General features: G+C 37.8%; 10 protein-coding genes, 1 non-coding gene and 1 pseudogene across 15 annotated transcripts; 5 read left to right on the top strand and 7 right to left on the bottom strand.

Moving 5' to 3' along the window:
- Positions 1–2,028: 2,028 nt before the first annotated feature.
- Positions 2,029–2,833, top strand: grl-27 (Ground-like domain-containing protein). The gene is made up of 4 exons (NM_071605.6): positions 2,029–2,181; positions 2,224–2,317; positions 2,532–2,624; positions 2,683–2,833. The coding sequence occupies exons 1-4, from the start codon at positions 2,036–2,038 to the stop codon at positions 2,767–2,769; spliced, it is 420 nt and encodes a 139-aa protein (NP_504006.1). The 5' UTR covers positions 2,029–2,035; the 3' UTR covers positions 2,770–2,833.
- Positions 2,834–3,730: 897 nt separating this feature from the next.
- Positions 3,731–5,180, bottom strand: F40C5.1 (Transposase; the record flags this gene model as incomplete). Of its 2 annotated transcripts, NM_071604.3 has the most annotated exons (7): positions 3,731–3,933; positions 3,982–4,139; positions 4,400–4,540; positions 4,592–4,723; positions 4,770–4,915; positions 4,969–5,024; positions 5,082–5,180. In NM_071604.3, 7 exons carry the CDS (start codon positions 5,173–5,175, stop codon positions 3,731–3,733), a joined length of 930 nt encoding a protein of 309 aa, NP_504005.2. The 2 variants fall into 2 exon arrangements, with proteins under 2 accessions (NP_504005.2, NP_001309644.1); NM_001322537.1 differs by lacking the exons at positions 4,400–4,540; positions 4,592–4,723; positions 4,770–4,915; positions 4,969–5,024; positions 5,082–5,180 and having other exon boundaries at positions 3,982–4,093.
- A 1,097-nt stretch (positions 5,181–6,277) lies between these two features.
- On the bottom strand, positions 6,278–6,893 carry F40C5.2 (UBC core domain-containing protein). Its single transcript, NM_071603.3, has 3 exons — positions 6,763–6,893; positions 6,580–6,715; positions 6,278–6,533 (listed from the first exon to the last, which is right to left on the bottom strand). The coding sequence occupies exons 2-3, from the start codon at positions 6,690–6,692 to the stop codon at positions 6,497–6,499; spliced, it is 150 nt and encodes a 49-aa protein (NP_504004.2). The 5' UTR covers positions 6,693–6,715; positions 6,763–6,893; the 3' UTR covers positions 6,278–6,496.
- A 6,559-nt stretch (positions 6,894–13,452) lies between these two features.
- Positions 13,453–13,648, top strand: T24A6.17 (UBC core domain-containing protein; the record flags this gene model as incomplete). The annotated part of the gene is made up of 2 exons (NM_071602.3): positions 13,453–13,565; positions 13,612–13,648. The coding sequence occupies 2 exons, from the start codon at positions 13,453–13,455 to the stop codon at positions 13,646–13,648; spliced, it is 150 nt and encodes a 49-aa protein (NP_504003.3).
- Positions 13,649–14,963: 1,315 nt separating this feature from the next.
- Positions 14,964–16,428, top strand: T24A6.16 (LisH domain-containing protein; the record flags this gene model as incomplete). Of its 2 annotated transcripts, NM_071601.3 has the most annotated exons (7): positions 14,964–15,062; positions 15,120–15,175; positions 15,229–15,374; positions 15,421–15,552; positions 15,608–15,748; positions 16,020–16,177; positions 16,226–16,428. In NM_071601.3, the coding sequence occupies 7 exons, from the start codon at positions 14,969–14,971 to the stop codon at positions 16,426–16,428; spliced, it is 930 nt and encodes a 309-aa protein (NP_504002.2). The 2 variants fall into 2 exon arrangements, with proteins under 2 accessions (NP_504002.2, NP_001309660.1); NM_001322536.1 differs by lacking the exons at positions 14,964–15,062; positions 15,120–15,175; positions 15,229–15,374; positions 15,421–15,552; positions 15,608–15,748 and having other exon boundaries at positions 16,066–16,177.
- Positions 16,429–17,379: 951 nt separating this feature from the next.
- grl-32 lies at positions 17,380–17,617 on the bottom strand (annotated as a pseudogene). Its single transcript has 2 exons — positions 17,525–17,617; positions 17,380–17,466 (listed from the first exon to the last, which is right to left on the bottom strand). Coding segments are annotated over exons 1-2 (180 nt in total).
- Positions 17,618–18,196: 579 nt separating this feature from the next.
- Positions 18,197–18,844, bottom strand: T24A6.1 (GNAT family N-acetyltransferase; the record flags this gene model as incomplete). 2 transcript variants are annotated; one of them, NM_001322534.2, is made up of 3 exons in its annotated part: positions 18,197–18,446; positions 18,528–18,676; positions 18,730–18,844. In NM_001322534.2, the coding sequence occupies 3 exons, from the start codon at positions 18,769–18,771 to the stop codon at positions 18,362–18,364; spliced, it is 276 nt and encodes a 91-aa protein (NP_001309661.1). The 2 variants fall into 2 exon arrangements, with proteins under 2 accessions (NP_001309661.1, NP_001309662.1); NM_001322535.3 differs by lacking the exons at positions 18,528–18,676; positions 18,730–18,844 and having other exon boundaries at positions 18,362–18,442.
- Positions 18,845–20,109: 1,265 nt separating this feature from the next.
- Positions 20,110–20,751, top strand: grl-31 (Ground-like domain-containing protein; the record flags this gene model as incomplete). The annotated part of the gene is made up of 3 exons (NM_071598.2): positions 20,110–20,400; positions 20,445–20,537; positions 20,596–20,751. The coding sequence occupies 3 exons, from the start codon at positions 20,110–20,112 to the stop codon at positions 20,680–20,682; spliced, it is 471 nt and encodes a 156-aa protein (NP_503999.1). The 3' UTR covers positions 20,683–20,751.
- Positions 20,251–20,403, bottom strand: T24A6.23. The gene has a single exon (NR_068670.1). It is a non-coding gene; the product is annotated as an Unclassified non-coding RNA T24A6.23 (non-coding RNA).
- Positions 20,752–21,083: 332 nt separating the features above from the next.
- Positions 21,084–21,602, bottom strand: grl-30 (Ground-like domain-containing protein; the record flags this gene model as incomplete). The annotated part of the gene is made up of 3 exons (NM_001269098.1): positions 21,084–21,170; positions 21,212–21,304; positions 21,360–21,602. 3 exons carry the CDS (start codon positions 21,600–21,602, stop codon positions 21,084–21,086), a joined length of 423 nt encoding a protein of 140 aa, NP_001256027.1.
- Positions 21,603–22,651: 1,049 nt separating this feature from the next.
- Positions 22,652–23,277, top strand: grl-29 (Ground-like domain-containing protein; the record flags this gene model as incomplete). The annotated part of the gene is made up of 3 exons (NM_071596.1): positions 22,652–22,990; positions 23,049–23,141; positions 23,191–23,277. The coding sequence occupies 3 exons, from the start codon at positions 22,652–22,654 to the stop codon at positions 23,275–23,277; spliced, it is 519 nt and encodes a 172-aa protein (NP_503997.1).
- Positions 23,278–23,316: 39 nt separating this feature from the next.
- On the bottom strand, positions 23,317–24,754 carry T24A6.20 (YitH/HolE acetyltransferase (GNAT) domain-containing protein). The gene is made up of 5 exons (NM_071595.8): positions 24,609–24,754; positions 24,286–24,559; positions 23,981–24,228; positions 23,548–23,753; positions 23,317–23,498 (listed from the first exon to the last, which is right to left on the bottom strand). Exons 1-5 carry the CDS (start codon positions 24,669–24,671, stop codon positions 23,360–23,362), a joined length of 930 nt encoding a protein of 309 aa, NP_503996.2. The 5' UTR covers positions 24,672–24,754; the 3' UTR covers positions 23,317–23,359.
- Positions 24,755–24,931: the final 177 nt, after the last annotated feature.

Genomic DNA, 24,931 nt, shown 5'->3' with positions numbered 1-24,931 from the left:
AATGTCTTTTTTAATTAACAACATGTTGTTTAGTATTTTCTGGTATACTTAGTTATGCTGAACAGTTTTATGAAATAAAAAAGAATGACTCCATACCATTTTACCGTACTTTTGAATTTTTGAATATAACAGCTTTTGGTTAAGTTTTGAAATTTTTTAAAATAAACTTCCGTACAAGCTAGAGTATGTTGTTTGGTATTTTCTGGTATATTTGATTATGCTGAACAGTTTTATGAAATAAAAAATAATCGCTTCGGTAATTTAGACGCACATTTCTTAATTGAATTCGCATGGTTTAGAGTGTGATGAGGTAATTTTTCTGTGGAAAAATTTCCCTTATTTTTTGTAGATCAAGTCGCTATGGAACATCTTGACACCATGTTTGGAAATCGACGAAAATAGTTGAAATTTTTTGAAACTACGGTTTTACCGCCGATACCTAACGAGACCCAACTTGTAGGAGCGGAGCTTTGACGTTAGAGCGCGATTGCATTTTCGTGTGCAGCGCGGCCTATCCTCAATTTTTTTGCCTTTTTTAGAAAAAAAAAAGCGAACATTTCGCTGTTTCTTTTCGTCGCTCACAGTACACAAACACGGATGCTAGGCCAACTTGAACAGAATCAGGCACCCCCAGCAGGCTCAATAGCCCAACTGTGAACCAAGCCAGAGCCGGAAAAAAATAAATAGGGGGTCACAAGCGCACCGAGCAGAATATCCACGAAACATGTCCTAGAGCGAAATTTAAAAAAAAACAGTTTTTTCAATTTTGTAGAACTCACCAAAAATGTAAATTAAACAATGGCCATCGATAAGATGCCATTTGCGGTGGGGTCTTGAGCAGAATACAGTAACCGCCTAATATGTGAAATGATACAAGTACGGCGGTAATTGCGTGGGAGGTATAGGCCAGTCCTTGCCAACAACACAAGAACGTTTCGGATTTTGAACATTTGGAAAATTGGAGAGATAGAGACAATATTCTTGCAAGGAACTCATTGCCAGTCGGGTTGAAAAATAAGGAAGGATAGAATCAAAACAAATGTTAACTGAATTTCTTAGAATTCGATTGTTTCCCAAAACAAATTCTTGTTGGCAGCAGCTGGCATTTGTAGACACAAAACAAAACCTATTCCTTCAATTATACACGGATTTCTAGGCTCCCTCATATTTTGAAATAGAAGAGTTTGCCGAACTAGGCCATTTCGGTTCGGCCATATAGCTCAGCCACACGGTGCGCTGCGTGTCGCGTCGCGGCTCGATTTTAGTTGTAAAACTTAATTTATTTGTCCGTGTGGAGTACATGCGACTTTTCCGCGCGTTGGCCATTGTCAATGGAGCGCAAAAAGTTCAGTGAGGAAGCACTGGGGCTCTGGCCTTCCTCATTGAACTTTTCGCGCTCCATTGACAACTGGACAACGCATAGGAAAGTCGTGCACTCCACACGGACAAATACTTTTCATTTTACAACTAAAATCGAGCCGCAACGCGACACGCAACGCACCGTAAATCTACCGCCAGATATGGCCGAGCCAATATGGCCTAGTTCGGCAAACTCTTCCATTTCAATTTATGCGGCCAGCAAGAAATCCGTGCCCACGTGGTGTCAGGTAGTCACTTTATGGTTTGATCTACAAAAAATGTGGAAATTTTTCGCCCAAAAAAATGCGACTTCATGCAATATCAGTTGAGAAGTCTGCGTCTAAATTCCCGCGATTCTCGTAGATCGACGTAGATCAAACGGGGGGCACTCTGTCGCCACGTGCGGGCCCTCTTCAGCAATTATAGCCCTCCGATTTGTTCCGGATGTCTTTAGCCTCCGCAAATCATCAAACCAAACACCAACGCCCTTCAGAACATCACTTTGAGAACAAAAAATGATCCGATCATCAAAATGCGACAAAAAAGGGTGCTAGTTTATGAAAAATCTTCACTTTCTGCAAAGTTCTCAAGTGTAATTAAGGTGTGTGACGTCACTTGGCTGGGGGTATATAAGGATCATTCATCGAAACATCGAAACAAGTGATCTTAGAACATCATGCAATCCTCCCTTCTCATCCTTCTCGCCATCGTCTCTATTACTGCTGCATGTCCAGGCCTCTTCGGCATGGGAGGTGGAGGTGGGTGTGGATGTGGTGCACCGCCACCACCACCTGCCTGTGGATGTGGTGGAAGAAAGAAGAGGTACAGTGTGAGGCCTAGAAATGTCTAGAAGTGAGGTTTCAGATCCCTGCCAGAAAAACCAGAGTTCTTCGGAATCGCTGCAGGAGACCAGGATGTGATGTGCAACACCCCGGAGCTGAAGAAGATCATTCTGGAGGTATATGATACAGTGCTCTTTCTAAACTTCTACGACTTTAAAGGAGGGTGTATTTATGCGAAATGGTCTCACCACGCGCCATCCATTGGTTTTTGGAGCGCTTGGCGGAACCATTTCGCATAAATGCGTCCTCCTTTAAAGTCGTAGAAGTGTAGAAAAAAATACACTGTAATGAATTTTTTAAGGACCTAGTTTATGAAGCCAATAATTCCAGAATACTCAAACCACCGCCGTCGACTCTTCCAAGGCCATCAACACCGTTCTTGAGAGCCGCCAGCTTCAACGATTTGTAGTTGTGTGCTCAGAGGTACTTTTTCTCACTTTTAAGTCAAAAGTACTTCCAAAATAAAAATATACCTTTTCAGAACCCGTTCGTCTTCACCATCCGTGCCGACACCGCCTACTGTGGAGCCTCAAAGAATGGGCACAACTGTCACGCCTTTGCAATGTGATGCATGCAATTAATTTGGTGTCTGTATATTTTGAACCTTGTCAGAAATAAATATGAATTTGTGCATTACAATTGGAAATCAAAAACTAAAGTCTCACTTCTATCCGTAATGACACGAACTTTGTCATTTTCGATTTGAACTACAGTTCATTTTTTTTTCCAACTTCTACGACTTTAAAGGCGCGCGCATTTATACAAAATGGTCCCGTCATTGGTCTCGCCACGCGCTCAACAGATCAATGGGATGCGCGTGGCGAGACCATTGCGCGAAAATGCGCGCGCTTTTAAAGTCGTAGAAGTTGGAAAAAAATGCACTGTATCGATCTCTCGATTGAATAACGACATCACGGATTTCTGGCTTCCCTTATAAATTGAAATGGAAGAGTTTGCCGAACTAGGCCACTTTGGCTCGGCCATATCTGGAGTAGATTTACGGCGCGTTGCGTGTCGCGTCGCGGCTCGATTTTAGCTGTAAAACTAAATGTATTTGTCCGTGTGGAGTACAAGACTTTCCTATGCGTTGTCCGGTTGTCAATGGAGCGCGAAAAATTCAATGAGGAAGGTCAGAACCCCGTGCGACATTTTATGGATAATGGCTCGTGAAATTCAATTTTATGAAATGTTCTCTAAACCCATCCTATCGCAGAATACACTGAGTGTGTGTGCGCACAAAGTTTTCCGCGGCCGGACTGTGGGCGACCTAGTTTGTCCTACCTAACAGCCACATGGTGTCAGGTTGTCCCATCGCCCCACTGCACACGAAAGGCGGGAAAATTTTTTTTTTATTTGCGACGTCACAGCGCATTTCGAATAACTTTTTTTTTCAATTTAAGCACCGATTTGTTTTTCTCAGAACTCTGTTTCAGTAATTTTTTGAAAAATTTTCACGGTAAATATGTTTACCTATTTAAACATGACATGAACTTCATTAAAGAAACATTTGCTCATAGTGATGTGCAATTTCATTTCGCAACTTCTTCTAAGAACAACTTTGAGTCAATCTTCTGATATGCCGTGTCTAATACCCTTCTATCAAATGGAAACACAAGATAATCGAATAAATAAATTTTGTGCAGGTAACCACGAACAAACGGATCTTCTCGAACCTGCCGTTCAGCTTCATAGCGGTTGCTCGATTTGTGAGTAGAATGGGCGGTTTCGGCAGCTACAAAAAAACGGACTCCGCAGTTTTGTAGGTCTTTTAAAAACATACTTAAAATATTTTTGTGGATTTTCTCTACTAGAGAACCTCGGACTCCTTGTTTTCTTAAAATGTCGGCGAGTCTTGCAGCCGATGAAACTCTCTCTTCGGTATCTGAGCCCATTGCCAGCAGCTCCCATTTCTCGATTCCCTGATGGAAGTTGCAATTCCTAAAATAAGTTAAATATCGAGTGAAAAAGATGACTGCCGCAGATTTTTCAATGATTTGTGTCTTTTAAGCTCATGCTCAGACTAGGTTATTGCAAAAAATTTGCTTTCAACCCCCTGAAAAACACTTTCAATGCATTTTTTCACAAGCTTCAGGCATAAATATTGAAATGTATGTTTGCCGAATTTGGCCATTTGGACTCGGTCACGGTCGGGGTCGATTTACGGAGCGTCGCGTGTTGCGCTGCGGTTCAAAACCCACCAAGTAACTGGAGCAGCATGTGCCTCAATATGACCAATCTTTAATGTTTCATTCCGACTATTTTGTATATCGTAAAACGAATTGTAGATTTTTTCTACAACGCACCGCATATCGCTTCCACAATCATAGCACTCGTTTTTGCTGAACACACATATGTATAACAAAGTTTTGAAAATTGAAAGACCGACTTACTTAACGCATTTATTCAAGTATAATGACACAAAGCGGCGAAACGGATCCCGTACGAAAGCAAACCGAACCGTGTTCTTATCAATTTTCAAGACTTCTGATGGATTCAAAAAGTTGAATTCTTTGGTGCAGCTTCTAAAATCTTCATCGATATTAGAGAAAAATGCTTTCTAACGTTCACCTGTTACTTGTTGCCCAGGTGTCACTAAAACTGTTATTATCCGCCAAATACTGTGTTTCATTGTACAATAAACACATTAGATTTAGCGTTAATTGAGACATGGATTTGCTGATTTCACATGCTATGAGTTTATTATCAGGAGCCGTCTAAATTATGTTTATCATACTACGAAATCCAGAAGAATTTTAATTATACTCACAAAAAAGCTTGGTGCATAGCTGATGAATGGCTTTATAAAAGCTTTAGTGGAGATCTCTGGACAATTTTATTTATTTGTTTTGGTCATGTTCATGTTCATGTTCAAAAACGAACCTTCAGCGTTATCAACATTAAACCGTCTGGAAACAAAATAAAGCGATAATAGAACAAAAAGTGTCAGACCAAACCGATGTGTCAATTTGTGCATTTTCTTGAAGCCAATGCCGAAAATGCAGATGCTTACCTGCGTTTATAAAGCTCTTCTCAAGAGAAACCTGATTTTGCAGAAGCCTGGAAAATGAATTTGATTTTGATCTATCTGATCTGATCTCCCATTTCGCTAAAGAGAAACAGATCAAAAATGCATTTAGACGCTTTTTCAGTGTTTATAAATTTGGTGAGGTTTCAAGAAATGATCTAAAAGCGGTTTTTTTTCTAACTTTTGTCGAGTTTCTGAAACTTTATGATAAAGTTATTATTGCCTCGAAGAAGGAGCAGGGTATGTGGAGACTCACTGGGATGTGGAAAAAAACCAAGAATTCAGAAGTGTGAGCAGAATTTTTTACAGCTATTATCTGATTAACATTGAAAAAATTAATTGAACGCAAACCTGTTGGCCCTCTCCAAAAAGTCAGTTCAAAGCTAAATTTAGATACAAAAATCATCTTTGTATTCTCAATACTTATGGGGTTATTCAAGTAGTGTCGGAAAAATAAAAAGTGTAGAAAAATTACGTCACAACTGTATTCAAGTATATATAAACATGTATTTAAATACATTTGTGACGTTACAAATATATTTACTAGGGAACCGTCAGAAGGTGTCCATCGGGCTTGCATATGAGACCTATGCTATTCGATAGTGCATGTCATAAAACGGTTACTCGTGAATTTTTAGCGACAAAACTCCAGAACCAAGCTCACGTCGGGCTCTCAAAGATCCTAAAATAGCACTGTACGGAAGAACTTTAACGATCTAACGAGCAATTTTCCATATTCACTTTGGTAGCTTATATCTCCGTAGATAATTTTTTTTACAGAAAAGTCATCAACTAAAAAGTTGTTGATATTGTTGTAACACAGGTGATTCGCGAGTACGAGTTTTATGCTTCATCCGAAGTTCGCGCGTGCTTCGAATGGGTACTTGAAAACATGAGCAAAAATGGAGAAAAATGCTCGTCTTTGCGAACGAACGCGAGCATAAAGGAGGCATTGCGAAAACAATTTATGCTTCCTTTTTTTTTCAACCCCGCATTCCGGCATCCGCGCTTCCGCTCTTCATACTTTTCTCAATTAAAACTAAAAGACTGCTTAACAAATAATATTTATGACACAACAAGACATCAAACTAGTTCAAAAATCAAAAAAAAATGGGAGAACAACAAAAAGCTAGCTACAATGCGGGGGGGGGGGGGGGAGGCAGACACGTTTATCAATGACATCGTCCATGCTCGGCGGCTCTCCGATTCATCCAATTGGGGCTCCATAGCTGAAGAGTTTGAAGATGAGCAAGTCGCCTGCTCCTCATCGTCATCTCTGGAGTTTGGATGGGAGTGTGCTGTTGATTCTGAAAAATTCGATTTGTTAAAATTATGGGTTAAAAAACTGATTACGTGGACAAATTGAGCACCAATTTCCGATTGTCGGTCTTCAATTGCAGCATGGAAGCGAGCAGTCGGATGGCCACCGCTACCGCCGGTACTTCCGGTTCCCAAGCCAATTCCATGTCCTCCAATCCTTTGTATTCACCTGCAAAATATACATAATTCTTGCTGTTATGTTGAAATTGTTAATACCGTCTTGTCCTTTGTCGTCTGATGGTGCTTTGCAGCCAGTGGTAAAAGCTCCCCGCGGTGGAGACAATACAGTGTGGGAACAGGATTACAGGTCGGACGAATCGACGCATCAACGTCGGAAATGCTGAAACACGAGTATATTTACGGAAAATAATTATTTTTGCCAAAAAAATCAAAGAATTGCTGAAGAAAACTATGAAAAATCGAAGAAAAAGAAAAAGAAATTGTGAAAAAATAATTTCGAAAATGAGGAGGATTTACGGTAAAGAGGGCGCGCACCGTTATTTCGGAGTGTCGTTGCCTTCTGCGTTTGGAGCTTCTTTTGAAATGCTTTCTCGCTCTTATATTGAAGTCGTAGAAAAGAAAAAAAATCACTTTGAGTCGTAAATGTGATTTGTGATTGAAACCAACAAATAATTGAAAAAAAATTGAGTTCAATAAAAATTTAATTAAAAATATTTTCCACTAATTTTAAAATTTTGATAAGGGTTTCCCTTATGAAAAATTATGGAAAAAAATTTGTATTCCAAAAAATTTCAATACTGCTGGATTCTGTAGAAAATGTAAATTTTAGTATTTTCCACAGTTTTCATGGCTCAATCATACTCCTGGGCAAAAAAATTCAACAGTCAATTTGGCTTGTTTATTGAAAGTCAGTACTTCCAAAATGTTCTAGCTCCGCAGGCAGCTGAAATATGAAAAAAAATGTCAACTAGAAAGTTGTTAGGAATGAAGTGATTGACAAATGACTTATTGTAACTTTTTGTTATCTCCGATGGTTGAGCAGATAGGAGCACCTAATTATGAGTAAAATATCACTAATTTTGCCTGATGATATCTCCGTACTCTGCACACAAAGCGAGAAACTATTAAACATGAAACATGTTCCATAACAACTTGAACAAGTGTGTAGTTGATAATTTTTTGATATCTTGCTTGCCCGATGTGAGACATGACTTCGAAAAACTGGCATAGTAGGTAGATCAGTTAGAGGGATAGAGGTTTTTACAGTTTCTTAGTTTTTGAAAGCACCACATTCAGCAAGAAAGTACATATATACAATTAGGGAAACATATTTTTACAATATCTGATAAATATTTGACAACTTTTGAAAAAAATTTTTTTGGATTTTCTTGAAAAAAGGGGCTTATGAAAATTTTCAAAAATTTTTTCGAAATTTTTTTTTTGAAAACTTCTCAAATTTTTATTAGATGTTTTAGAAAATTGCAATGTTTGTTGTTTTTTTGAGTTTGGATGTTCAGCACACAAGCTGAGACAAAAACCGGAGGTATAGTAGAACTCTTATGTTCAAAAATCGCATTCACTTTGGATGCTTATATCTTCGTGGAAAAAATTTTTATGGCAAAGTGATCAACTACAAAGTTGTTTATTTTAATTAAAAATACAACTTTGTAGTTGATCATTTTTTATCAAAAAAATTGGTGGTTGAGATAAAGTTGTGAGAAGTGCCGCAACTTCATTCTTGTATTTTCTTTCCATTTCTCTCTGTATATCTCAACCACCGAATTTTTTGATAAAAAACAATTAAATACAAAGTTGTACTTTAACTCAAGATAAACAACTTTGTAGTTAATCACTTTGTCATAATAATTTTTTCCACGGAGATATGAGCATTCGAAGTGAATGCCTTTTTTGAACTTAGAGGTTCTACTAAGCCTCAGGTGTTCGTCTGAAATCGTGTTCTGAACGTTCAAACTGAAAAAAAACAACCGACATCGCATTTTTCTGAAAGATCTGATCGTATTTTGAAAAGTTTTCAAAAAAAAATTTCGTAAAAATTTTTGAAAATTTTCATAAGAAAATTTTCCCTTTGGATTTTTTTTCAATTTTTGCAAAAAAAAATTCAAAATTCTCGGAAAATTTTTTTTATTGAAAAAGTTGTAACAACTTTGAAATATTGAGAAAAGTACAAAAGTGATTATTTATGTAAATTTCAACGTCAAACTAGGCGTTTCCAACGAGAAAAACCTCCATTTCTTGAACTCTTCAACCACATACATAATTTCGTCTGAGATGTACATCTTTTCAGGATAGAAAGATATTAAAAAGCGATCAATTACCTAATTATTAAGCTTGAAATGATCTATTACAATTATAAAACATAAACGTTTTATCTTTGTTCCTTATTTAGATATGATCACTGAAAATCAGTAATATTGGGCTCAAAACGAGAGGACTATAACTTTGAAGCAATGCGAGATAGGAAAAAAAATGTCAATTAAAAATTTGTTATTCATTTCATTGTAAACAACTTTCAAGTTGACGACTTTTTTGTATTCCTGCTGCCAACGGAGAAAAACTGTGTTACAAGTAAGGTGTTCATTTAAAAAATCCAGGAAGATTTCGATATTTTTTGCTACAAGAACGTTATTGAGCGGTTAAAACTGTGAAACATGCTGAAATAATGTTTTTGCACAAAATTAAACACAATCAAAATTTTTTTGAAAAAAAAAGTTTCCACGAAAAAAAAATTTCATAAAGGGAGACCCTTATGATTTTCAAAGCGGATCATAAAGGGGGACCCTTATGAATTTCAAAAATCCAAAAAAAAATTTTTTTTTGAAAACTTGCTTTTAAATCATCAGATACAGTAGTAAATGATATTTACTCTATTTGTGTCAATTTAAACGTTAGATAAAAAGTTTTTAGCTGAGAAAATGACTATTTATTGTAGGGTTCAAAAAATAGTATAGGTTTTTGAAGCTGTGAGCATCCTTGGGCATACAAGATATCAAAAAACGATCAACTACAAATTTGTTTAGCTAGTTATGAAAAATGTTTTAAAAATAAAAAATGTTTCCTATATGTGTAATGTGCCAAAATAGGGCTTGTCGAAGTCAGTGCTGTTTTGCTCTAATTCAACTGTGCCCATCTTCTCGAACATGCAAGATAGAAAAATATGGTCAACTAATAACTTGTTGTTCAGTTCATTTCTGACAACTTATCAGTTGAAAAAAGTTGTGTATTTTAAGTCTCAAGGAAGTTAGGAGCTCTCAAACATACGATGTTTCAATGACCCAACTCTAGACTTTTCATGATTTCTTGGCTGAACATTCATTGTGAACTCTCACACTTGTGAAAAATATCAAACTGATCATTTTCTACACGTTCAACATGTTTTCGAAAAAATTTTCAAAACAAAAAAATTTCATCAAAAATTTTATATCATAAGGGGGGACCCTTATGATTTTCAAAATCTGACAAGTTCCTTCTAAATCAACAGTTTTGTTTTTCAAAAACGTTAGTATCAGCAAAAAAACAGTCAATAAACAGAGAACTCAAACAAAAATAGCTTTAAACTAACAGAAATGAGCACTTTAATGATGGGAATAACGGCCAAACAAAATGCGCACATTGCGAGCGTTCGCATTGTGCCCTTTATGCTTGCCACTGTGGCGCACATTTTCGCAAACACGAGCATTGTGTGCGTCGAAGCATTTTGCTTACACTGCGAATCACCTGTGAAAGAACAAGTTTGTAGTTGAAAATTTTTTACCAAAAAAATTTTGTTTGAGAAAAAAACATTAGAAACGGAATAGCAGCGTAAAAATAACAACATCAATTGCCGCACTTCACGAGGTTTTATCTCAAACAAAAAATTTTTTGGTAAAAAACTTTCAACTACAAACTTGTTCTTTACAACAATATCAACAACTTATCAATTGATGATTTTTCTGTAAAAAAATTATCCGCGGAGATATCAGCTACCAAAGTGAAATTGGAAAATTGGCCCTCCAATGCTTCGTTAAAGTGCTATTTTCAGGATCTTTGAGAGCCCGCCGTCAGCTTGCTTCTGGAGTTTTGCCGCTAACAATATGCATAGTAGGTACCTATTCAATTCGGCCATCTTTATGACGTTGTTGGTTGAGTTCTTCTATTTTAAGCCAGATCTCAACTTTGTCGACGCACTGCACCGAAAATATGCATGCCACCTGTTTTTGAGTATACTAGAATTGTAGACAATTGCCAATTTTATATACTGATAGATTTTGAGAAACAAAACTTAAACGTATTTTAAACCAGCTCATTTTTACTGAAATTGAAATTATATTTAGACTAAACATTTTTTGGTTTTCGCTACATGAAATTTTGTTCTTGAGATTTTTTTTTTTAATTTTATTGGAAGTTTCTGTTAAATTGCCAAATATTTTGTTGAATTTATGAGAAAAAGCACACATTTTTGCAGGTTCTGCAGAAAAAAAAACAAGTAAAACATTGAAAGAAAATAAAACTGCAGAAGTTTTTCGCCGACTTTTAAAATTATGATTGCTGAGTAGCACTTTTTGAGGGAACAGTTAGAAATTTCAGAGAGCACTATTTGAATAATTTGAAGCATTACGCTTCTTTTGAAAAAGCGGATAAATTTTGATTAAACGTACTTTTTGATTAAACGTACGTTCATTAATAAAAAAATAAAAATTAATGAAAAAATTAAATCGTAAAATCAAAATGCTCAATTAATTTTTTCCAATTTAGAGGGTTGAATCATCCAATTACTCTACGTATTCCAAATCAAAATGTTAATGAAAAACTTTAGTCTAGTACTCGAAATCAAATTATGAGGGTTGTTGAGAAATAAGAGAATTCCATGTGAATAACATGTTTTTCAGTTTGTCATTATTCAGTTTATGTACAGTCATCTTACGGGACAGACTGCCTCCAAGTTTTCCTTAGATTCCACAACACACACGATCAAAGGATCAGGAAACTGTGTTCAACACACGCCCCCACCAGGACGGGAGAAGTATTAGAATACAAAACACAAATTACCCATCTGACCGTCGACACGCAATCTCAAACAAAGTTTTTTTGGTAAAAAATTTTCAACTACAAACTTGTTCTTTACAACAGTATCAACAACTTTTTAGTTGATGACTTTTCTGTAAAAAAAATTATCTACGGAGATATAAGCTACCAAAGTGAATATGGAAAATTGCTCGTTAGATCGTTAAAGTTCTTCCGTACAGTGCTATTTTAGGATCTTTGAGAGCCCGCCGTGAGCTTGGTTCTGGAGTTTTGTCGCTAAAAATTCACGAGTAACCGTTTTATGACATGCACTATCGAATAGCATAGGTCTCATATGCAAGCCCGATGGACACCTTCTGACGGTTCCCTAGTAAATATATTTGTAACGTCACAAATGTATTTAAATACATGTTTATATATACTTGAATACAGTTGTGACGTAATTTTTCTACACTTTTTATTTTTCCGACACTACTTGAATAACCCCATAAGTATTGAGAATACAAAGATGATTTTTGTATCTAAATTTAGCTTTGAACTGACTTTTTGGAGAGGGCCAACAGGTTTGCGTTCAATTAATTTTTTCAATGTTAATCAGATAATAGCTGTAAAAAATTCTGCTCACACTTCTGAATTCTTGGTTTTTTTCCACATCCCAGTGAGTCTCCACATACCCTGCTCCTTCTTCGAGGCAATAATAACTTTATCATAAAGTTTCAGAAACTCGACAAAAGTTAGAAAAAAAACCGCTTTTAGATCATTTCTTGAAACCTCACCAAATTTATAAACACTGATATATATGTACTTTCTTGCTGAATGTGGTGCTTTCAAAAACTAAGAAACTGTAAAAACCTCTATCCCTCTAACTGATCTACCTACTATGCCAGTTTTTCGAAGTCATGTCTCACATCGGGCAAGCAAGATATCAAAAAATTATCAACTACACACTTGTTCAAGTTGTTATGGAACATGTTTCATGTTTAATAGTTTCTCGCTTTGTGTGCAGAGTACGGAGATATCATCAGGCAAAATTAGTGATATTTTACTCATAATTAGGTGCTCCTATCTGCTCAACCATCGGAGATAACAAAAAGTTACAATAAGTCATTTGTCAATCACTTCATTCCTAACAACTTTCTAGTTGACATTTTTTTTCATATTTCAGCTGCCTGCGGAGCTAGAACATTTTGGAAGTACTGACTTTCAATAAACAAGCCAAATTGACTGTTGAATTTTTTTGCCCAGGAGTATGATTGAGCCATGAAAACTGTGGAAAATACTAAAATTTACATTTTCTACAGAATCCAGCAGTATTGAAATTTTTTGGAATACAAATTTTTTTCCATAATTTTTCATAAGGGAAACCCTTATCAAAATTTTAAAATTAGTGGAAAATATTTTTAATTAAATTTTTATTGAACTCAATTTTTTTTCAATTATTTGTTGGTTTCAATCACAAATCACATTTACGACTCAAAGTGATTTTTTTTCTTTTCTACGACTTCAATATAAGAGCGAGAAAGCATTTCAAAAGAAGCTCCAAACGCAGAAGGCAACGACACTCCGAAATAACGGTGCGCGCCCTCTTTACCGTAAATCCTCCTCATTTTCGAAATTATTTTTTCACAATTTCTTTTTCTTTTTCTTCGATTTTTCATAGTTTTCTTCAGCAATTCTTTGATTTTTTTGGCAAAAATAATTATTTTCCGTAAATATACTCGTGTTTCAGCATTTCCGACGTTGATGCGTCGATTCGTCCGACCTGTAATCCTGTTCCCACACTGTATTGTCTCCACCGCGGGGAGCTTTTACCACTGGCTGCAAAGCACCATCAGACGACAAAGGACAAGACGGTATTAACAATTTCAACATAACAGCAAGAATTATGTATATTTTGCAGGTGAATACAAAGGATTGGAGGACATGGAATTGGCTTGGGAACCGGAAGTACCGGCGGTAGCGGTGGCCATCCGACTGCTCGCTTCCATGCTGCAATTGAAGACCGACAATCGGAAATTGGTGCTCAATTTGTCCACGTAATCAGTTTTTTAACCCATAATTTTAACAAATCGAATTTTTCAGAATCAACAGCACACTCCCATCCAAACTCCAGAGATGACGATGAGGAGCAGGCGACTTGCTCATCTTCAAACTCTTCAGCTATGGAGCCCCAATTGGATGAATCGGAGAGCCGCCGAGCATGGACGATGTCATTGATAAACGTGTCTGCCTCCCCCCCCCCCCCCGCATTGTAGCTAGCTTTTTGTTGTTCTCCCATTTTTTTTTGATTTTTGAACTAGTTTGATGTCTTGTTGTGTCATAAATATTATTTGTTAAGCAGTCTTTTAGTTTTAATTGAGAAAAGTATGAAGAGCGGAAGCGCGGATGCCGGAATGCGGGGTTGAAAAAAAAAGGAAGCATAAATTGTTTTCGCAATGCCTCCTTTATGCTCGCGTTCGTTCGCAAAGACGAGCATTTTTCTCCATTTTTGCTCATGTTTTCAAGTACCCATTCGAAGCACGCGCGAACTTCGGATGAAGCATAAAACTCGTACTCGCGAATCACCTGTGTTACAACAATATCAACAACTTTTTAGTTGATGACTTTTCTGTAAAAAAAATTATCTACGGAGATATAAGCTACCAAAGTGAATATGGAAAATTGCTCGTTAGATCGTTAAAGTTCTTCCGTACAGTGCTATTTTAGGATCTTTGAGAGCCCGACGTGAGCTTGGTTCTGGAGTTTTGTCGCTAAAAATTCACGAGTAACCGTTTTATGACATGCACTATCGAATAGCATAGGTCTCATATGCAAGCCCGATGGACACCTTCTGACGGTTCCCTAGTAAATATATTTGTAACGTCACAAATGTATTTAAATACATGTTTATATATACTTGAATACAGTTGTGACGTAATTTTTCTACACTTTTTATTTTTCCGACACTACTTGAATAACCCCATAAGTATTGAGAATACAAAGATGATTTTTGTATCTAAATTTAGCTTTGAACTGACTTTTTGGAGAGGGCCAACAGGTTTGCGTTCAATTAATTTTTTCAATGTTAATCAGATAATAGCTGTAAAAAATTCTGCTCACACTTCTGAATTCTTGGTTTTTTTCCACATCCCAGTGAGTCTCCACATACCCTGCTCCTTCTTCGAGGCAATAATAACTTTATCATAAAGTTTCAGAAACTCGACAAAAGTTAGAAAAAAAACCGCTTTTAGATCATTTCTTGAAACCTCACCAAATTTATAAACACTGAAAAAGCGTCTAAATGCATTTTTGATCTGTTTCTCTTTAGCGAAATGGGAGATCAGATCAGATAGATCAAAATCAAATTCATTTTCCAGGCTTCTGCAAAATCAGGTTTCTCTTGAGAAGAGCTTTATAAACGCAGGTAAGCATCTGCATTTTCGGCATTGGCTTCAAGAAAATGCACAAATTGACACATCGGTTTGGTCTGACACTTTTTGTTCTATTATCGCTTTATTTTGTTTCCAGACGGTTTAATGTTGATAACGCTGAAGGTTCGTTTTTGAACATGAACATGAACATGACCAAAACAAATAAATAAAATTGTCCAGAGATCTCCACTAAAGCTTTTATAAAGCCATTCATCAGCTATGCACCAAGCTTTTTTGTGAGTATAATTAAAATTCTTCTGGATTTCGTAGTATGATAAACATAATTTAGACGGCTCCTGATAATAAACTCATAGCATGTGAAATCAGCAAATCCATGTCTCAATTAACGCTAAATCTAATGTGTTTATTGTACAATGAAACACAGTATTTGGCGGATAATAACAGTTTTAGTGACACCTGGGCAACAAGTAACAGGTGAACGTTAGAAAGCATTTTTCTCTAATATCGATGAAGATTTTAGAAGCTGCACCAAAGAATTCAACTTTTTGAATCCATCAGAAGTCTTGAAAATTGATAAGAACACGGTTCGGTTTGCTTTCGTACGGGATCCGTTTCGCCGCTTTGTGTCATTATACTTGAATAAATGCGTTAAGTAAGTCGGTCTTTCAATTTTCAAAACTTTGTTATACATATGTATGTGTGTTCAGCAAAAACGAGTGCTATGATTGTGGAAGCGATATGCGGTGCGTTGTAGAAAAAATCTACAATTCGTTTTACGATATACAAAATAGTCGGAATGAAACATTAAAGATTGGTCATATTGAGGCACATGCTGCTCCAGTTACTTGGTGGGTTTTGAACCGCAGCGCAACACGCGACGCTCCGTAAATCGACCCCGACCGTGGCCGAGTCCAAATGGCCTAATTCGGCAAACTCTTACATTTCAATATGTATGACTGAAGCTTGTGAAAAAATGCATTGAAAGTTTCAAATCAAAATTTCAGCGGGTTGAAAGAAAATTTTTTGCAATAACCTAGTCTGTGCATAAGCTTAAAAGACACAAATCATTGAAAAATCTGCGGCAGTCATCTTTTTCACTCGATATTTAACTTATTTTAGGAATTGCAACTTCCATCAGGGAATCGAGAAATGGGAGCTGCTGGCAATGGGCTCAGATACCGAAGAGAGAGTTTCATCGGCTGCAAGACTCGCCGACATTTTAAGAAAACAAGGAGTCCGAGGTTCTCTAGTAGAGAAAATCCACAAAAATATTTTAAGTATGTTTTTAAAAGACCTACAAAACTGCGGAGTCCGTTTTTTTGTAGCTGCCGAAACCGCCCATTCTACTCACAAATCGAGCAACCGCTATGAAGCTGAACGGCAGGTTCGAGAAGATCCGTTTGTTCGTGATTACCTGCACAAAATTTATTTATTCGATTATCTTGTGTTTCCATTTGATAGAAGAGTATTAGACACGGCATATCAGAAGATTGACTCAAAGTTGTTCTTAGAAGAAGTTGCGAAATGAAATTGCACATCACTATGAGCAAATGTTTCTTTAATGAAGTTCATGTCATGTTTAAATAGGTAAACATATTTACCGTGAAAATTTTTCAAAAAATTACTGAAACAGAGTTCTGAGAAAAACAGCTTAAATTTTAAAAAAAAGTTATTCGAAATGCGCTGTGACGTCGCAAATTAAAAAAAATATTTTCCCGCCTTTCGTGTGCAGTGGGGCGATGGGACAACCTGACACCACGTGGCTGTTAGGTAGGACAAACTAGGTCGCCCACAGTCCGGCCGCGGAAAACTTTGTGCGCACACACTCAGTGTATTCTGCGATAAGATGGGTTTAGAGAACATTTCATAAAACTGAATTTCACGAGCCATTATCCATAAAATGTCGCACGGGGTTCTGACCTTCCTCATTGAATTTTTCGCGCTCCATTGACAATCGCCTGCCGGATAAGAAAGTCGTGTACTCCACACGGACAAATACATTTAGTTTTACAGCTAAAATTGAGCCGCGACGCGACACGCAACGCGCCGTAAATCTACTCCGGATATGGCCGAGCCAAAGTGGCCTAGTTCGGCAAACTCTTCCATTTCAATTTATGAGGGAAGCCAGAAATCCGTGATGTCGTTATTCAATCGAGACATCGATACAGTGCATTTTTTTTCCAACTTCTACGACTTTAAAGGCGCGCGCATTTTCGCGCAATGGTCTCGCCACGCGCATCCCATTGATTTGTTGAGCGCGTGGCGAGACCAATGACGGGACCATTTTGTATAAATGCGCGCGCCTTTAAAGTCGTAGAAGTTGGAAAAAATGAACTGTAGTTCAAATCGAAAATGACAAAGTTCGTGTCATTACGGATAGAAGTGAGACTTTAGTTTTTGATTTCCAATTGTAATGCACAAATTCATATTTATTTCTGACAAGGTTCAAAATATACAGACACCAAATTAATTGCATGCATCACATTGCAAAGGCGTGACAGTTGTGCCCATTCTTTGAGGCTCCACAGTAGGCGGTGTCGGCACGGATGGTGAAGACGAACGGGTTCTGAAAAGGTATATTTTTATTTTGGAAGTACTTTTGACTTAAAAGTGAGAAAAAGTACCTCTGAGCACACAACTACAAATCGTTGAAGCTGGCGGCTCTCAAGAACGGTGTTGATGGCCTTGGAAGAGTCGACGGCGGTGGTTTGAATATTCTGGAATTATTGGCTTCATAAACTAGGTCCTTCAAAAATCCATAACACAGGCAAAGCGGAAAGTGCCCAAAACGGTCCGTTCACGGACCGGGAACGGCTCAAATTTAAGAACAGTTCACGGTTCGATTCCCGGTCCGTCAACGGACCGTAATTGAACCGTAAGGAGACTAAAAAATGGGAAAATTTGTTCACCCTCCAGCTGCCCCCTTTTTCTTTCTCAATGCTCCACCGAGCTCCGGTCTTGCTCCAGACCGTCTTCCGGTGATCCTTCGTTGTAGCAATTCTATCTGCCTCAGCCGGGGTTGAACTTGTCCACTGCCTGTCGATTGATTACTGGCTCATCACCTTCACAAAAGCGCGTCAGGTTAGTGGCAACCTGCCAGCAGGCCGCTGGCTGCTGAATGGAGAAGAGAACAACTGGCAGATGAAATCGCGGCCCGCTGTCAAGTTGACACTAAGCCGCCGCGGGCCGGCAACAGGTAAACGTCAGGTTTGCGTCAGGTTCTTGTAGATTCTGTATTAGGTCCATATATACCGGGAATACTGCTTTTTGTTATTAAATGTTAATACAAAAAGAGAAAAATTGTGTTTATTGAACATGAAAAATGAAAAAATAAATCTGAAAAAAGGGAAAAAAACATAAATATTATTTAATATTTCGGCTTAGTGTGAGCCTCGTCTCGATTCCCGATTCCTTGGATCCATCATTAGCAGCCACTTGGTCGAATTGTTGATTCGGTGATTCTAAGCAGCATCAGATGGGCGGTAACGTAGAAAATGAGCATCTATCGGCGACAGCTCGAGGAGTTTGACATCATTCCGCATCTTTCTGTAAAAAATTAACGTTAAAGTTGAGAGGAACCGCTATTTTTTTCCAAAGGAGCTAAAAAATTATGATTTTAAAACTTACTTTGTAAGGTTAATTCTCTTTGCAAAGCATGATCCGAGCCAAGATGGTGTGGGCTTAGCGACGACAAATTCGAACTTTCCAATCAAGAATCGCTCCATCAAAAGAATGTCGGGTACTGTTGGGTTGTTGGGAAGATTTTCTCGTATTTTCTAAAATTTTTAAAATTTATATTACATTGAAATATTTTATTATGAACATACACTTTGATCATCATCGACGTCATTCCAACCAGTTTAAATCGCATTTCTCTCCTTTCTCTCCTCCAGCCATTTCCGTGCCATCCCAATCGTTCGCGTCAACGTCGAAAATGCTGAAACACCAATAAATATACGGAAAATAATTATTTTTGCCGAAAAATCAAAGAATTGATGAAGAAAACAAAGAAAAATCGAAGAAAAAGAAAAATAAATGGTGAAAATATAATTTCGAAAATGAGGAGGATTTACGGTAAAGAGTGCGCGCTACCGTTAGTTCGGAGTGTCGTTGCCATCTGAGTTTGGAGCTTCTTTTGAAATTCTTTCTCGCTTTTATTAGAAGTCGTAAAAAACAAACAAAAATCACGCTGAGTCGGAAATGTGATTTGTGCTTGAAAACAACAAAAATTTAAAAAAAATTTAGTTCAGAAAAAATTTAACTAAAAATTTTCCACTGATATCAAAAATTTCATAAGGGTCGCCCTTATGAAAAAAATTTTGATAAAATTTTTTTCCAAAAATCCTGAATACTGCTTGAATGTGTGGGAAATGTATATTTTAGTATTTTCCAAAGTTTTCATGGCTCAATCACACTCCTGGGCAAAAAAATACAACAAAGTTTTTCATATCCATTTCATATCCATTTTCATTTCCATTAGAACAGTTTTTCAAAAACACATAAGGCATAAAAATCTTCAATTTTTCCAAATATTTTGAAGGTGACAGTAGATAACCATCCCGCGTTGGTTCGCTTAAACCCCCTGCAAAGATGAAGATCTTTCACGTGGAAGAACGCCAAAGCTCAATTTTTTGCCAGTGGTGGATCCAGAACTTTTATCGAATATCAAGATCTCATTTTCTTTCTCTCACTGAAAAATCCTGAATTGCATCGAAATGAATGCAAGATTTTTCTTCAAAAAATTAATTTTCCTACCCATCAAGTTTTTTGAACCTTCTGAAACGTTTAGAACATGTACATACAGTTGACAATTTGTGATAAAAAACCATGTAATTGCTTCCATCGTTTGGCTTTGGGACGTTTTGAATTAACTCGGTAATTATTTTCTTTCACATTTTTCTTGCAGTATTTTTTTTGATGTTACCAGTGAATGAACATAAAAAGTAACATGCATGTAATGAAAAGCGTATGAAAGCCGTTTTTTGTCCTTCGTTCAACGACGGGCCGTTCGAAACAGTTTGAAAACCTCACAACGATTTCCGAATCTGTCAAACAAAGTAATCAATTAGTTCCAGTATGTGTACTGCCAGAAAAACTTTGAAGCATTGCAAACAAGAATACCATATCTTAATTAGTATTACCCTACACCATACTTTAGTCGGTATAAAAGGAATTCATTCGTATCAATAACATATCATCTCATCAAACAATGCATTCCTCAATTCTCCTGCTTCTTTCCTTTGCTTCTATTACTACTGCATGTCCTGGACTTTTGAACATCTTTGGTGGAGCTGGAGGTGGAGGATGTGGTGGATGTGGGGGCGGCTGTGGCGGAGGATGTGGATGTGCACCACCACCTCCACCATGTTGTGGAGGTGGATGCGGAGGATGCGGAAGAAAGAAGAGATCCCTTCCTGAGAAACCAACTTTCGTTGGGATTGCCGATTCCGGTGACGATGTGATGTGCAACACTCCAGCGCTGAAGAAGATCATTTTGGAGGTAAAGATAGTAACCAAATGCGCATAAAATAGCCGAGCTTCCAGAATATTCAAACCACCGCCTCGGACTCTTCCAAGGCCATCAACACAGTTCTGGAGAGCCGCCAAATTCAACGCTTCGTAGTTGTGTGCTCTGAAGTACCGTTGCATATTTTGATTTTTCAAAGAACTTTTAAGATAAAACGTATATTTTCAGAAGCCCTTTGTCTTCACCTTCCGTGCCGACGCCGCCTACTGTGGAGCCACAAAGAATGGGCACAACTGTCACGCATTCGCTATGTAAAACCTATAATTGATTTGGTGTTTGTATATGTTTGGAACCTTGTCAGAAATAAAATTGAATTCATCTGCTTAAGAAATATTTTTCTAAATCTTGGTTGCAGAGTAGCCATAATCAATTTTTGTAATCATTAAAACAACATTTGATTAAAAAGGGCAGGAACATGCTCAGGGAGGGCAATTTGCCACTCTTTAGCCAACTACGCCTGCGGGCCTACTACCAGAAAGCATGCTCAAAGTCTGTGCCGAGGCCTAGCAAAAATCAGATAAACCAAATCTTTGACCAAATCTGGCCAGCCTGGGGAAAATCTAACAATGTTCACAAATTCATACATTTATTCAAAGCACTTTCACTTCAATATATACATACAAGAAAGACCAAAAAAATTAATTTTCGTATCCAATTTACATTGAGAAAACATTACAAGTGTGCCCATTATTCTTCGCTCCACAGTAGGCAGTGTCGGCGCGGATTGTGAAGACAAATTGATTCTGAAATTCAAAATTAGTTTTCAAACTTTGAAACAGGATACCTCCGAGCACACTACAGTGAATCTATTGAGCTCCTTGCTTTCCAATGCTCCATTGATGGCTTTCGAGGAATCGACCGCAGAGGCTTGCATGTTCTGAAAGTTAGATATTAAAATAGGTAATTATAATATTTGAAAAATTAAGAATCACCTCATTGATAATTTTCTTCAATTCCGGAGTGTTACACATCACATCTTCATCCGAAGCAGCAATTCCATGGAACGTCGGTTTTTCAGGAAGAGATCTCTTCTTCTTTCCACCACAGCCACAGGAGGATGGTGGTGGTGGGGCTCCACATCCACAACCTCCACCTCCACCCATCATCCCAAAAAGTCCAGGACATGCAGCAGTAATAGAGGTGAAGGCAAGAAGCAGTAGGATCGAGGAATGCATTATTGAATGAGATAATGTGTTGTTGATCCAATAGAATTTCATTTTATACCACTTAGAACCAGGTGTTCACCCTTAAGAAAACTGTGAGCTTCATGTCAATTTTTTTTTCAAAAATTGAAAGTAATGTGTAATTCCACACCTTCTCGTTTTGTGTTATCTGATTTTGAAATATGAAAAAAAGGTTCCACTTTCACCAAGCCCTATTTACACTGGAAACTAAATTTGGATAGTGATCTTAGGTTCCCTGAACTGCTTACCTATTGCGTAACTACCATAAGCCGTCTTCCAATTACCGTCACATTTCGCAGACTCCTTGTTGCGTGAATAAGTAGAATGGGTTTTTTCTAATGGAATTCTGACCGGTATACGGCAACCGGCCAATTCTAAACAAAGACATTTCCGACTCCTTTAGTGGATTCTCGAATTTGCTAGACACAGGTCAATGTGAAATTTTCTTGCCATTGCACGCAATTGATTTAAAAAAATTAAAATCCATTTTCAAAAGACCTGCTCAATAATCGGAAACCAAATAGAACAAGGTGATTTGTTCCCATCAGAATGTTGACAAAGAGGAATGCTTTAATTTATACGTTTCTTTACTAACTAAGTTTTTCATAAAAACTTCCGGGAATGATCATACCCCCCCCCCCCCATAATACATAAAAGTGTTGAACCACGTGGTGTCAGAGTGTCTCATTTCGGTTTGGTCTACGTAGATCTACAAAAAATGCGGGAGAAAAGACGCAGAGTTCTCAACTGATTTCGTATGGTCAAGAACGTGCTGACGTCACATATTTTTGGGCAAAAAATTCCCGCATTTGTTGTAGATCAAACCGTGATGGGACAGCCTGACACCACGATGAAATTCGTGAATTAGGAAGCATGTCGAAACTTACTTGACCACTAATACATTGTTTTAACATACATACATTATACTAGAAGCTTGTGAACAAGAACATCCCCATCATAATTAATATAACTCAACCGAAAAACACCTGGTTTTCGGTGGAATAAAATGGAATCCATCTGAATCAAAAACACATAAGCTAATGATTTCCTCCCTACTTTTTCTGCTAGTCTTCTCCTCTATTACTACCGCATGTCCTGGACTTTTTAACATGTTAGGTGGAGCTGGAGGCTGTGGTGGTGGCGGGGGATGTGGTGGAGGTGGCGGATGCGGAGGGGGTTGTGGGTACGGTGGTGGTGGAGGGTGTGGATATGGAGGAGGATATGGGTGCGGAATACCACCGCCTCCACCACCACCCCCGCAGTGCGGCTGTGGCAGGAAGAAAAGATCTCTTCCGGAGAAACCGACGTTCTTTGGAATTTCTGCGTCGGGGGATGATGTGATGTGCAACACGCCAGAGTTGAAGAAAATTATTGCAAGGGTAAATGTTTGATTTTGTTTGAAATAATAACAAATTTGATAAACGTATGAATTTTCAGAATATGCAAGACTCCGCTATGGATTCTTCGAAAACCGTAAATGCAGCGTTGGAGAATAAGAAGCTTCAGAGATTCACAGTGATTTGCTCGGAGGTATGTAATACTCTATTTGAAGTATTCTAGAAGAGAATTCATATTTCAGAACCCGTTCGTTTTCTCCATCCGTGCCGACACAGCCTATTGTGGGGTACAGAGAAATGGCCATAATTGCCATGTGTTTGCTATGTGAATTGTCGTTGCCTAATTCAATTCTTTGAACATATAATGATTTTTCAATATACTATTTATTAATGTTAACAAATGACAATAATTTAAACAAACTGGTGAGCACAATCCGCCAGTGAATAGACCTTCTCGTCGGGGGTTGGAATCAGCTTCTTGGTGAATTGACTTCGGACAAAGCGGCTAGTTGATACAAGTTCCTTGCTTTTGGCGAATTTTTCCAGAAGCCTAAATTTCAATTCGATTATAACTAATTCATTAGAAATTTCATACTTACTCAAGCGGGTCCTTATTAATTTCGGGGTACAGGAACCCCATGCTAGAGTGCTTCTCCCAGTTGGGAATACTCTTCAAAAGATCAGCCAGCAAGACCTCGGCGGCTTCAGGAGTATCTGCGTAGAATGGAGCAGGGCTCAGCTTGTTTTTAGTGACAAGTCGGATGGTTGCGTACCCAACGATTTTGCCAGATTCGTCAAGGACAACCTGAAAATGTTTAAAAAATAATTTCCCTAGTCGAAGCCTAAGCCTAGGCCTAACCATAAGCCTAAACCTAAGCCTAAGCCCAAGCCTAAACCTAAGCCTCTGCCCAAGCCTAATCCTCAACCTAAGCCTAAGCCTAAGACTACGCCTAAGCCTAAGTTTAAGCCTAAGCCTAAGCCTACTCCTAAGCTTTTTGCTCCAGCACATTCCCCATATCTGTCACAACATACCCTACTAAAAGTATCTGCCAAATTGAACCAGGCAGTCATAATCTTCTTCCTGTCACGAGTGCAAATGGTCCTATCATAGGCTGTGAGGGCTTCGTAGTCCACCTCAGACCACAACTTGGTTATAAACTTTTCAGACACCTTCTCAGGAATCACAACGTTTTCCAATTTCAAAGAGCTAAACATGTGCCAGTGCTCCGGTACTTTATCGAATCCAAAATCGGCTGCGTACTTGTCAGACATTTTTACCACTGAAAATTAAAAAACTTTACAGAAAATTAAAATTTTAACTAAATAAAAACTACAACCTCCAGTTAAAGTTGCATTATGATCGCCAACAATATCCATAACCTTCTGGAAAATCGGTTTTCCGAGACCTTGACCACGGTACTTCTGAACGCAGTAGAACATTCCAATTGAGAAAAGGGGTCCATCTTCCCCATCCCAACGAGCCAGCGAGACGGAGGCTGCCAAATTTGTTGTTCCCTTTTCCACTACAGTAACCAACCAGAACTGATCGAAATTTGTCGACCAAAAATTGTAGTCATTAAGCTGGAAAGCCCAGTCTTCGGTGTCACTGGTCTGAAAAATCAGGTATGATAGTGAGAAATAGGCCAGTCTTCACACTTACCAGCTTCACAATTTGCTCGAAAACCTCCTGTGGCGGATTGACAAGAGTCTCGAATTCCGTCATGATTCTGGGCCAATCGAAAAAAAATCTAAAAATGATCTAAAATAAAAGGCGGTGGACGATTGTAGATTGACAGGAAATCAAACAAAGTGGAAACAATTTTTCCATGCGAGACGCAGAGATAGAAAGGGAAAGGTGTATAATACGGATTATGTTTAGTTGGTATTTTGAACAGGGTCTGATGTTCTGAACTTTACAGTTTTTGAAAAAATGGAATAAAATGCAAGGCACATTAAAATTAGTAACTCTTGTAGTTATGGCAA

Source organism: Caenorhabditis elegans, chromosome V (assembly GCF_000002985.6).
Source record: "Caenorhabditis elegans chromosome V".
Classification (NCBI taxonomy): Eukaryota; Metazoa; Nematoda; class Chromadorea; order Rhabditida; family Rhabditidae; genus Caenorhabditis; species Caenorhabditis elegans.
The sequence above is the reverse complement of the archived record's forward strand: the minus strand, read 5'-3'. Positions and strand labels throughout refer to the sequence as shown.

Excerpts from the sequence above, each read along its gene's own strand:
- grl-27 (NM_071605.6), top strand. The coding sequence starts at position 2,036 with ATGCAATCCTCCCTTCTCATCCTTCTCGCCATCGTCTCTATTACTGCT. Across the intron at positions 2,182-2,223 it reads TGTGGTGGAAGAAAGAAGAG|ATCCCTGCCAGAAAAACCAG; the intron begins GTACAGTGTGAG and ends GTGAGGTTTCAG. Across the intron at positions 2,625-2,682 it reads TTGTAGTTGTGTGCTCAGAG|AACCCGTTCGTCTTCACCAT; the intron begins GTACTTTTTCTC and ends ATACCTTTTCAG.
- F40C5.2 (NM_071603.3), bottom strand. The coding sequence starts at position 6,692 with ATGGAATTGGCTTGGGAACCGGAAGTACCGGCGGTAGCGGTGGCCATC. Across the intron at positions 6,534-6,579 it reads TTGGTGCTCAATTTGTCCAC|AATCAACAGCACACTCCCAT; the intron begins GTAATCAGTTTT and ends CGAATTTTTCAG.
- T24A6.20 (NM_071595.8), bottom strand. The coding sequence starts at position 24,671 with ATGACGGAATTCGAGACTCTTGTCAATCCGCCACAGGAGGTTTTCGAG. Across the intron at positions 24,560-24,608 it reads TCGAGCAAATTGTGAAGCTG|ACCAGTGACACCGAAGACTG; the intron begins GTAAGTGTGAAG and ends CTGATTTTTCAG. Across the intron at positions 23,754-23,980 it reads TGGCAGATACTTTTAGTAGG|GTTGTCCTTGACGAATCTGG; the intron begins GTATGTTGTGAC and ends AAACATTTTCAG.